Source organism: Juglans regia, chromosome 2, assembly GCF_001411555.2.
Source record: "Juglans regia cultivar Chandler chromosome 2, Walnut 2.0, whole genome shotgun sequence".
Classification (NCBI taxonomy): Eukaryota; Viridiplantae; Streptophyta; class Magnoliopsida; order Fagales; family Juglandaceae; genus Juglans; species Juglans regia.
The window spans coordinates 25,466,913-25,479,784 of record NC_049902.1 but is presented as its reverse complement, the minus strand read 5'-3'; the positions used below and the strand labels follow the sequence as shown (position 1 = coordinate 25,479,784).

Genomic DNA, 12,872 nt, shown 5'->3' with positions numbered 1-12,872 from the left:
CTTGGAATAAATATTGCACAGGAAACTTGCTTCCGAATAAAAATAAAAATTGTACAAAAAATGTATAAATTTTGGAAGAGCATAAAAAAGCCAGACCCCTTTTGACAAACCAAAACAGAATGCTTATTTTGCAATGTGTATTAGAATTGCGATAAAAACAAGTAAAAACTATCTACAATATCCTAGCAATCTCTCCTCTTTTGTTTTTCCTTTTACATGACATGGAAAAGTGTATTAACAAAAACTGCTAAACTAGACAATGCTATGAAGTCAGTTTCGCCTGTTATGTTGCAATCAAAAGGAGATGAGTAGGTGCCTAGAAATAATGAGATCAGAAAATGGCCATTTGGCTCCTTGAATCATTGGAAAGGATCCTCGTCTCTGGTTCCATCATCTTGCTATAAAAATCAATTGGCAACCTGGAAAGCATAAGTATGAGACTAAAGTAGTAGACTTTGAATGGTGAAAAGTTAGTAGAAAAAACATATTGAGAAAGGAGATGGATATGTGAAGAGGAAAACTGGACAAAGAACTGAATTCGACTTCTTCAAACAAGAAATCATGAAATAAAACAAAATAGAAAGGAAAATCAAAATTTGGAGCATGTCCAAAACATTCCACATCAAGCATTTGGTTTGAAAATTGCATTGCACATCTGCAAACCATGTCAATCTCCAAGACATATGCCACTCGAACATTCTCCTTTTCTTGATGGTACCAATTCTCATTCTTATTAAAAATTCTAAAATTTGGCAAAAAAAAAAGAAGAATAAGAAGAATAGGCGAAGATGCAGAAACTTTCATGTTAGGATCCAGAAAACATAGAAACTGAAGTAAAAATTTGAGAATCGTAGAAGCTGTTGATCAATTATTAAAATTGAAATAGAACAAACAAAAATTTTTCAAATGAATAACTATTGGAATTCACAGTATCACTTGGTTTACGATGGGTTCCTTACCATTCAGATAATCCTGAAAAACCAAAATCATCCAAGCCACCAGTAACAGCCTCCAAACCCAACATTGAAGATGGAATTGCTCCAGGAGGCCTCTGAAACCTGCAATTTTTTCCAAAACAATAACAATCATGGAAGCAACAAAAGCATACAACACAACTCATACATGTAAAGATAGGAAAAATACATAGGTTTCCATATCATAAATGTCTAGATTTTAAAGAGTGTAGAAATTGAAATGCTAGCCCAAAAAAGAAGAAAAGAAAAAGACAGAAAAATGTGAAGCACATAATTTGCTGCACATACAAAGATAAACAATGAGAATGTTCTTTTATAAGTAATTAAGAAATTGTTAATAAATGCAAAAGGTGCAGTCCAACAGACATCAATGACTATGAAAATGGTATGAAGTTAAACCGGCAAACGCATCAGATTTTAGTTGTCATCATCCAATGTTCAACAAAATTTGCATTTACCTTGATTACTTTAGAACCATCAATTCGGTATCTGATGCGTTTCCCAACAATCTCAGCAGGATGCACAATGTCCTCTAACATAGCATTTTTTAACAGATGTTAGTGTGCGGGAGCCTGGCCTCTGAGCAACAGAACCTTTCTTTGGTGGTCTTACAATCCTGCGGGTGGCAATCACAACAACATTTCTTGGCAAATGTAGCAGCAAAAGATTAACATGTCACTCTGAAGCCTTATATTCACATACTAAATAACAGCAACATTGCACATCACACCACATTTAGGATGACTTGGAGTTCAAAGCTCAAAAACCAAAGAAAAAAATCCTCGGCAAATTGCTAAGCACCATTTGCATACCACACTATATTTCTTTGGCATCAACTTGACTCCTGAAAACTTAATAGCACGTTAGAGGCACTTAAGGGGTGCTTTATTTCCTTTGCACTATGATATGTTACCATTTGCAATTCACTTTAGAACAAGTTTTGCTACTTAATATATAGTAAGCTATTAATACGAAACTAGAATGTGCAAACAGTTCAGATGCTATTTATTTACATTGATTTATTACTTATCACTGATTTGATCCTCCTAGGTGAACAAAATTTGGGAAGAGCTAGAAGGGTATAAGAAAAAGCGTGCACGTCCTAATTTCTCTAAAATGTTGTTGACTCATTCCTCCTCTCCATTCTCATTATGTCAATGACTGTCTTGGATTTGGGTATTCATGTATATATATTTGGATTTTAGAGGAGAAGTTGAGGAAAACCAAGACTGCTTTGCCTCTTAATTGGTGGATGCTAATATCAATCTAGCTGTTCTAGGCAATATGACCAGCCAACCAACCATATACATATATATATATATATATATATTTTATAAGTTCCAACCAACCATATATTTGAATGCACATTAATCACAAATTAAAGATACCTACTTATTAAAAAACAATGGGTCCAGACTCTGTTCTTCAACAAGTTGCTCTATAGAACCTAGAGTGGCTCCCACCTGATTGTAATAGTGTAAATTTGGCATGAAAAAACTAACATGGATGGAGTTAAGAAAAAATAATAAAGAAAGAAACATGCTAGCAACAACCATATGGGCTATACCATGAAGAGAAATTCAGTTAGTACACCATAATATTTATCCTTCGTATATTCTTAACTCAATGGAGGGTGCCCATCATGTCTAAGTGACAAACATGATAATAATAAGTCTATAATCATTTTCTGGGAAGTCAATCTTGCCATTACCATAGCAGCAGTCTCCTGATCAAATTCTTGTACCGATTCCTATATAAGAAATAATTTTCCTATCAGCATTTACCTCCACTTCATGAACACATATTTAATTATAGACTGTAACAATGGTGAAACACATGACTTTCACCAAGACCATTTGCTTTCACTCAAGCAGTTAAAGTAGAAACACACAAACTTGAAAGTGCATGATAAGACTAAAATAGTAGAAATCGAAGAACATTATTTTTTTTCCATGCCTCTGAACTCAGGTTCAGAGAACAATGTTTTTTCTCCATGCAGCGGAAATACCCATCTAACAAAACCCAAAAATCACCTCTCTCGGTACACAAGAAGAACATAATAGTATGGAAGGAAAAATGGTACCATTTACCTACAAAGCTGAGCATGGGCGGCAGCGAAACAGAGCTCCATCGGAGCAGTGTCGGAGGTTTGGTCCGTTAAGTGAGCTCGCGGGGAGGTGTGGCGCTAGGAATCGAATGAGCTTCGACGAGTGGTGCTGAACAGATCGACGGCGTCGCTGGGTAGAGGGAGGGCATCGCGGGCTGCTTAGTGAGGGAGGAGTGGAAGTTATGCAGCAAAATGTAGAGTATAGTGGAAGTTATGCAGCAAAATTTCATTTTAAATTGGCTTTCTTTTGATGTCCTTTAAAACAAGTGTTGCAGTTATGTTGTCATTGGGATCAGGTTCCTTCAAATTCTAATAGAATCTGATAATTTCAAGCAGGAGAGATATAAATAATAAAATTGTAATGAATATTATTGAGGGTTTATATATTAATTTTTTCTAACTTGAAATCTTATTTCAAGTTCGAGCAGAATTCAAGGAAAATTTGTCGTACATTCTAACCCTTGTTTTTCTCAGCATATATTATTGTAAATTACCGGTAAAAAATATGGCAACCAATGTGCAGCGATTATAAATTTGCTAAAAATAACTTTTTACAACATCTTGTTGGACTTTTAGCGATGAATTTGTAGCGTTGAAAAAGAGTAAATTCCTTGTAATGAGACCAGTCACGTATAAAACCGGTTCGAGGTATATATGGTATTTTTTTACAATAACTGAGGATTTTTAATAAAAATAATGAGCTATCATCCTATTTTCTAAAAAAGAGTTAAATAATACTGAAATTTTGATTCTTAAAGTAGAGTATTTTGCTCTCTTGTTATTGTTAAATTCTTGCAGAGATCATGGTTTTTTTAAAGGGTGATGCTACAACCTCAAAAGCTTCTACCCATTTTTTCTACTGAATGGTGTAAATCGTTTTTTAAAAAATTTTAAAAATAAAAAAATCATAAAATTATTTAAAAATAATTATTTAAATATTAAATAAAAAAATATAGAGAAAATTAAAAATTAATCGAAACAAAATATGTGTACAGAGTTTCAATGATTCTCAATTTCGTTATCATCTCTCAAATTGGACTTCGTTATCACACTGTAGAATGCGAAGGATTTATAGCCTATCTCAATTAGCTTAGTTTAGGTTTGGATATTGTCATTTTAGGCCCGTAGTTAAACAGTGTACACTTCGTGCCACTCTTGTTTGGGCTTTACCCAAAATGGCCCAAGATGTCAAGTAGAGTGAAGCATGTTTTTACTTCCTATATTTTTTGTTTTGAGTATCTAGACCGGTTATAAACTCCTTCATGTGTTGTTATTAGGGATGTAAATTTAAACCAGAAAACCGGTCTGGGTTCGGTCCGGTCCGGAACCGGTTCCTATTTTATGAAAACCGGCCGGTTCCGGTCCGGTTCCGGTTCCGTAGTTTTGGGACCGGACCGGACCGAACCGGACCGGTTGGAAAAAAAAAATATAAAAATTAATTTATATATTATACAAAATATTTATATATATAATATATAATTATATGTTAAATTTTTATATATAATTATATATCATATATCAAAAAATTTTATATTATAATTTATAAATAATAACATAAAATGTTAATCTTAAATATGAATATTTGTAATTTATTTGATCATATGTTATTAATATAATTATATATAAGATAATGTTGTTATAATTTATAAAATAAAAGTTTAATCTTAAAGATAAAAATTTAATTGATCATATGCTTTAAGCATAATATATATATTAAATTTTTAATAACATTTTATAATAAGAATTAACACTTTATTATATGTTTTTTACATTTAAAAAAAACCAGAAAATCGGACCGGACCGGAAACCGGTAAAACCGGAAGTACCGGTTTAGGAAGATAATCGGGGCGTAATCGGTTTTGAAAAATACAAAACCGGTACATACCGGTTCGGTCCTAGATTTTGTCCAAAACCGGACCGGACCGGACCGGTTACACCCCTAGTTGTTATGATGCATGCAATCTTTTAGACGTAGAAAAAAATATGATAAAGAAAGTAATTATCAATCTGTCTATTTATTGCATGTAAATAGACAGATATTTGTACATGAAAAATTTTATTCATAAATACACCACACACCACATTTTTTTATTATTTTTTTAAGTTTTTTTCTTATCAAATGTGTGGTATATATATAGATAATGAGTAGAAGAATTTAATTGTTTTAAGAAAATTAAAAATTAAAAATTAAAAAAATAAAGAAATAAAAAAAAAATTATAGTGTGTAGTGTATGAGGTTTATGAACAGCAATGCTCTTTGTACATCTTGCTATATATTTATCATCTATTCTAAAGGAATTATCTTTCTCATTTAAGCAATTCAAACATGAGCAAAAATAAACTAATGTTTCAATTCTCATAGTAGCTGAAGTGGCTATTAGAATACTTTAATAAGAATTCAATATGTACGTACATCCATGGCAATTAATATGTTCCAAAAAAATACATTCAAGGATATTCAATATTCCGCCTCAAATCCTTATATTATGATAGTATGATTCCATCAAAGACATCTTTTTGGTTGTTTGAAATTCGTATGTCATTGGAGTTTTAAATATGTTCTAATATTTATGTAGCAAAACCAAGATCTCCTACTATTATGTTGTTACAAGAATAATAGTGACCATGCAAATTATGAAGAAATTGGAAAGCCTAGTTCCACGAAATTAGACAAAATCAACCCATAAAATAATATGGTGTTAGGTAAATGAACAATACATGTATGTTTCGTTTTCAATAACGATCTTCTAGCATATGTGTGTGACGTGAAACAACATGTGAATGACCCTACTTTGGCTGAGAGTCTAGCCTTGTGGAGAGCACTCGAGTTAAGTAATGACCTCTCTTTCTCTTTCTCTAAACTAGTATTTGAAGGAGATGCAGCTGATATTATTCAAAAGATCAACAAGGAAGGTGAAGATCAATCGTGGATGGGGCATATTATCAATGATCTAAAACAGGTTTTTCATCAAAAGGAAGGATGGTCAGTCTGTTATGTTCCTAGAGAAGGAAATTATGTTGCTCATTTATTGGCAAAACATGCTTTAGTGCTTGGGGAAGAAAGGGTTTGGATCGAAGGATTCCATTTGTAATTTGCAATGCTTTGGTGCAGGATAAGATATGTAATTCGGACTCAGTCGAGGATTTGTAATATATGTTCTTGTTTGAAAAAAAAAAATAACGAGCTTCTAGCCTAAATGAGATCAACATTATTTAGGATCAAAACTATTGGTTATTGTTATAAATTTTTATGCGCATCATATACTGCTTATATATATATATATATATATATATAGAGAGAGAGAGAGAGAGAGAGAGAGAGAGAGAGAGTAGGGTAAAATTAAAAGTCTTCAATTATGAATGTCATCATGTGCCATGTGGGCCATATTTAGAGCATTTTTTCACGATTCTTGTTTGCAAGCAAGCCTTCGTAACTATGAGATTAGACGGTGTAATATTTAATATTTTATTATTATTTTTTTATTATCATTTATAGATCATCTGAAATCACTTAACTATTTAAACGTAGCCTCAATATTTATGAAAATTCCATTCAACACAATTAAGGTAGAACTTTACTACTCACCATTCTAACACACAATACACCATATTTTTTTTTATTCTTAAATTAATTTTGATTTTTTACTCATCATCCATGCATTACACATTCAATAAGATAAAAAAAAAATTAAAAAAATTATATGTAGTGTATAGTATGAAGATAATGAGTAGAATTTTCATTCAGATTACAATCATGATCAAACGAGAGTTAAAGTGGTGGTGGGGGAAGGAGGGCAACGCTTCTTAGGGTGGTCATTTATGCTACAGACATAAAGAAATTATACAAAATAAATTCATAAACTGAAGTGACATTATAAAATCCGTTAGGTCTATTTTATAATAAAATAAATTTATAATCTGATATATAAAATCAAGCTACATCAATTTATAATTTTATTTTTGTGTAATTTTTTTATCTAAAATATTTTCTTCTATATGTTTTGATGGACGAGGGTGTTGATACGGAGGCAGACCGTTTACTTCATCGATCGGCTTCCCCATATATTGTCATTAGGATAAAGCTACGCCCACCGCTTCAACATCCTGCTTCATCCATCCCGCTTGACGTGGCAGTCCATGTGAAAATATTTAATAGATTAAAAAATATCCCCTTCTTCAGCCTCTCTCCCAAAACCGTGAAGCGGCAGAAATCTCTCTTCCGAAAATGTGAAATAGCTTTTCCCTCTCTTTCTTGTTTCCCTCCCTCTCTCCCAAAAATGTAGTTAAAGTTGAGGTCGTTCAAATGACCCATTTTTGATACCCCCAGAATTTGACCCTTACACTTGTATTTTTAATAAAGTTGGTTTCACAAAAGCATTAATTCCAATACTGAGTTTGCAACAAAGCCCTACACTTCAAACCTTTCAAAACTCTCAACCCACTTCGGTGAATTGTTTGAGATCGTGTCAGAAAGCTTGGAATTTTTCTTTTGGGTTTTTGGTAATATCTCCTGCTTCTGTTTCATGACTTTGATGGATTCTCCAAACAATAGACACCAACTGCAACGTGCCTTTGATTTGTATGTAGTAAGTAAGTTTTCTTGATTCTTGCATAGTTGCTGACAAAATGCTGGAACATAACAGAAATAAGGTTTTTAATTTCAAATTATTCAAATATGTATTATGTTATCAAGAAATCATTATGCTTCAATCAAGTAGGCCTTGTATTGGGAAAAAAATGCAGAGAGATAAAATCAGAGGAGAACAAAATGCAGAGAGATGAAATCAGAGGAGAGCAAATATGTAATGGATTGGAGGGAAGAAATGGGAAGGAAGAAAAAGGGGGAGTAAAAATGAAAAAAAAATGTAGAGAGTGAACTGGAATGGAGATTCGGAAAGACGAAATGGAATAGTGAAGACTAAATGAAATGGGGGAAGACGACGTGGGAAGGAAAAAAAAAAAAAGCAAAAAAAAAAAAATGACACGTCAAGCAAAAAGTAAAAAAGATAAGAGAGAACGGTGGTTGTAGCATTACCCTTGTCATTGGAAGCCTTCTCCTAATACTAAGCAAAGCGTGCACGACACGACACTATCATTTCAAATTAGCTTTCTTTGTCCATGAAAAAATAAATAAATAAAATTGGCTTTCTTTTCATATAAAACAAAGTGTTAATAATTATGTTATAAGATTTTAACCCTTGTATTTTTTCCCACACACATACCCATTTATATTTGAGCAATATTAGGGACTACTCTTATTTGAGGATTGTAATACAAATCTAAATAATTTATTTTTAAAATTTTTTAAAATTATAAAATTATCTATTTTAAAATAATATTTTTTTTTTATTTAATAAAATCTCTGCACAATAATTCATGCCCTAACTCCAACTTGTGTGGACCCAGCAGAGTGACAGCCTACATGACACAATAATTCATGCCACGTAAGAATGCGTTGGGGGTTCTTCCCCTAGGCCCCTTCATTCCAGATGTTGGAATAACCCCATCGCAGAGATAGCTTTACCACCTCCTTACAATTTTTTAATAAAATAATATCTTTTTTAGATTTTAAACACATCAAATCATAATCTAAAGTTAAAATATTTTATTAAAAAATTGTAAAAAAATTGTAAAGAGATAGTAAGGCTATCATTTATCATCCCGAAATTATGTTCTGTCACCGCCATGTTAGACATTGAGTGATCAGTGAGCGACATACAACATGCAGGTGGCTAATTATTAGGAAAGGCTTGCTCTAGTGCTTGTATTTTGTAGACGATTGAATTGGATAGTAATTGAACACGAAATTTTGTAAAACTATCCTTTCACATTTGTGTTAAAAGTTTAAATTGATAAAAAAAAAATTTAATTATTTATATTATTTTTTTAATATTCTCTCTTATAAGTCAGATTCTTTTTATTAAGCAGATTCAACGTGAAGAATATTTAATAAATATAATAGAGTGTAGAGTCAAGATTTGAATTCAAAATTTTTATTTTGATATTATGTAAAATTATTATTTATTCCAAAAATTTAACATAATGAAAAATATATATTTAATTATTTGTATCATATTGTTAACAAAATTAAAGGATTGAAATTGAGAGGATTTCAACCGTTTAATAAAATGAATTGGGTTAAGATTGCCGCATGATATACAACTTGATCTTTAAGACTGGCAACTTTTATTAAGGTAAAAAAATATAATATAAATTAGATTAGAATATCCTGACTCGTTTAAATTTAATAGGTTAAATTAGAGTAAAGTCACTATTTTTTTAGAAAATATTCAAGGGATATACACCTCTCATTTGGGATCGCATCCTAGTTCTACCACATCGTCCCATACTTGAGGCAGGTGGTGGCCGTGCTATATCATATAAAAAAACATGGGAACTTTGGCACAATAGACAAGAGTTTAGTCAAAATTAATCTAAAGTGACATATTGAAGGTATTTGTGTCTAATTTAATTCTTCACTCAAAAGTTTTATGTACAGTCAATTTTGCATATTTTTTACACATTTCATTAATGTGATTGGCTGCGTTATTTTTTTTAATATAAAATAATTGACTTGACTGATCATTTCAGCAGTGTGTAAAAATAGTAAGTAAAAGTGATTCAATGTAGCACAACTCATTTTCACTGCACCATGAACCCAGAGAGAAGAAAACTTGTTGAGAATATAAAGGGATCAACAAAACATTAAAGTATCAAGCATTTCCGGAGAAGAGGACTAATTCTCACACTCTTAAACATTATATAGGACAATAATCAAATTCCATAATCTCAAACAAAAATTTTGTAATCTCATCAAGAATATTACTAAATTCATTTACTTCAAAGACTTCTGTTTTTTTTCTCTTTTCCTTTTTTTCAGACTGGAATGACCGTTTGCCGTCTCCTCCCATGCCTGGTGAGAAAGAATCTTCCGCTTGAAAATGATCTCTTCATTGCAATAGGACTCGTTACCATATGCAAGACCCTGCTTTTACTGCTAGACTTCTCCTCGACTCCTGCTGCTAGTTGCTTCGATGAGCTAGAATCACCAACGCAATCTTCCACTACTACTTGAACATCTTCATGATCTTCATCCATGCACAATATATCAGCTACGGAAGGACGGCTTTGGCACAAAAGATCCATGGAAAACGATCTTCTAACATGCTGATATCCTCCATCTCTAATCTCAATAATTGTATCTCTCTCTTCTGAGTTGCCCAAATCACTAAAAGCACGTACTGAGGTCTTTGGAGCTGTATCACCATGCACCATTTCTTCCTCCCTAACATAGCTTTCCAAGTCTTGGGCAAGGGTTACATTTTCATTTGCCTGTTGGGTTCCCGGCAAAGTCTCATTACTCGAAGGTATGTCGGTCACTGGTGCAGGCAAAGGAAGCGGCGTACCGCCTAAAGATACTATATTAGCACGGCATAAAGGGCAATTCGAGTGGGATTTGAGCCAGGTATCAATGCATGGGAGATGGAAAGCATGACTACACTTTGGTAAGAGCCTTATGCTCTCATCTTCTTCAAACTCACTGAGACAAACAGAGCAATCAGTGCCTTCAACCAACCCTTCTCCCTTCTTATACTTGCATACTGTGATAGACTTTATAAGAGCTTCATCCAAGCCAGCAGTTACAACATGCCATGGTTCATGGAGAGAATGGCTCTGATTATCTTCCGATTCTTCACTCAAGTCATGATCGTCTCTTCTAGCCGAGTCCCCATTGCCACAGTACTTGGATATAATGGTGTAGTAACTTATAAGAAGGAAAGCACTTGCCAAAATGCTAATGATTGCAATAACAAGAGGGGAGAAATTTGGACCAGAATTCCCATCTGGGAATTCAAAGGGAGGTGGAGGAGGATAGACGATGTAGCACCACTGAGGACAGTATAAAGTACAGAAGCCTTGAGAACAGTCTTTGCTGCCCATATATGGTATCCAAGTTTTTGGGTTGTCTAGAGTCGCCATTACTGATTTTAATAAAAAGACTAGAGAGTTTTAAGCTATTAAGAACATCATGCTTCTCTTTCTTCCTGCTAAGATCATGAATATTTTGAGAACAGAAAGTGGTATTTGAAGAGGTTGGGAATGAAATCATTCAAAACAGTTGCACACGACCTTCATACTACAGACTGGAATCCCAAAATCTAGAAACCATGAAAGGAATGTGAGTAATAATCGTGTATTGTAATTGTGAAATGAAAATAGGATAACCAAACTATTACCTGAACACAAGAGTTTAGATTGGATAGTTCCTGTTTGGTTCGTGAGAATTTCTTCCCAATAATTGATATAAAGCAGATGAGCGCAACAGAAAACACTGCTGATTTTGTAGATTAGCAGTGATGGGAAGGCAAGAATAACAAGCAAAGGGAGAGAAAGCTCCTACAATGTTAAGTTTCTATGAAGAGACAAGATAGGGTGGAAAAGTTGCCAAAGGGGCTTGGATAGAAAACAAGGACAGCAACATTAAGGAGAGCTCGAGGGTCTTCTTTTTCTTTTTCTTTTTCTTTTTCTTTCTTTTTCTTGTTCGTGATCTCTTTTTCTTTCATTTGGCTCTCTGCTTTCGAGATGATGGTTTGTTGACTAAGGTGTTGTTGGCGGTTGGGCGAGTCATTAAAGTAATCAAAATCAATTGTTTTTTTTCTTTTTTATTTTTCAAGCCAGTTAAAGTGAGAATCTCAAAAATACTTTAAACGTATAAATTGTAGAAAGCTTGCATTGACTTGCATCTTTGTACCACACAAACTGAGTGAAAAAGATTACCCTAAATTCTCAAATTTCCGTATAAAAATTTAATAATTAATTCAATTTTTTTAAATATTAAAATAAAAATAATACTAAAAAATTATATTTAATAATATTTTATTCAACTTTCAACAAAACATCTCATCTCACTTAACTCTCTATCCAAACCAGTGTCTTTCTTTTTTGTTCTATTTTTTTTAGAACCTTGAGTATCTGTTTTATCCGCAAAGCTTCTCTCTCGTACATGTACTAAGCAAAAGTAAAATATGTCGTATTTAAGAGAGAGAAAGAAAAAAAATTGCAAAAGATTTAGAGAGAATATATATGATGACAACACTTTTGACATTGTATTCCAGAAAATGTAATATTGATCCATTGTCCTCTCGATGCATCCAATTGCAACTGTCGTCTGGTCCTGATCAGTTTATGGCCAATAGATTCCGCTTGATGGAGCATAGGTTCTGTTGGCCACTTTACCTTGCAATTTTGTTTTTTTTTTTTTCCTTTGAATTATGTTATTTACAACTCAATGTATAGATATACTATTTATTATGAGATTTATTACCATCACAAAAACAAAAAACAAAAAACGAATATTTTTATGTTAGTTGATGTGAAATATCTTAATTTACATCAGTAATATATTGAGTTTGTCAAGAAATATATTTGCAGATAAATTTTATTTTTTTCTTTCATTGATAGTTGGTTCCAAATTAACATTTAGCCAACAACCAAACTCAATCATAAAGCAAGGAATCAAATCTCATGAAAGTGGTGGTTTGGTTACACAAAATTAAACTATCTCATCTCATCATTATAATTTTCTCAAACTTTCTCACAAAATATAATAAATAATTAAATTTCTTCAAATTCAAAAAAAAAAATATTCTAACAATATTTTATTTAACTTTTATCAAAATATCTCATCTCATTTCATTTTAACTTAACTAAGTCAAGAAGATATTAATATCAAGCCTAGTTTCCAATAGATATTAATATAATGATGTTCTGTCATTATATTGCTAACCCAA

General features: G+C 32.5%; 1 protein-coding gene and 1 long non-coding RNA gene across 3 annotated transcripts; both read right to left on the bottom strand.

The window, feature by feature from the left end:
* Positions 1-99: 99 nt before the first annotated feature.
* On the bottom strand, positions 100-3,324 carry LOC108984455. Of its 2 annotated transcripts, XR_004798619.1 has the most exons (4): positions 3,065-3,324; positions 1,433-1,818; positions 960-1,058; positions 100-419 (listed from the first exon to the last, which is right to left on the bottom strand). It is a non-coding gene; the product is annotated as an uncharacterized LOC108984455 (long non-coding RNA). The 2 variants fall into 2 exon arrangements; XR_004798618.1 differs by lacking the exon at positions 3,065-3,324 and having other exon boundaries at positions 1,433-2,269.
* A 6,522-nt stretch (positions 3,325-9,846) lies between these two features.
* Positions 9,847-11,608, bottom strand: LOC108984453 (E3 ubiquitin-protein ligase Os04g0590900-like). Its single transcript, XM_018956424.2, has 2 exons — positions 11,319-11,608; positions 9,847-11,240 (listed from the first exon to the last, which is right to left on the bottom strand). The coding sequence occupies exon 2, from the start codon at positions 11,059-11,061 to the stop codon at positions 9,958-9,960; it is 1,104 nt and encodes a 367-aa protein (XP_018811969.2). The 5' UTR covers positions 11,062-11,240; positions 11,319-11,608; the 3' UTR covers positions 9,847-9,957.
* Positions 11,609-12,872: the final 1,264 nt, after the last annotated feature.

Bases quoted from the DNA above. Each gene is read 5' to 3' on its own strand.
- LOC108984453 (XM_018956424.2), bottom strand. From the start codon at position 11,061: ATGGCGACTCTAGACAACCCAAAAACTTGGATACCATATATGGGCAGC.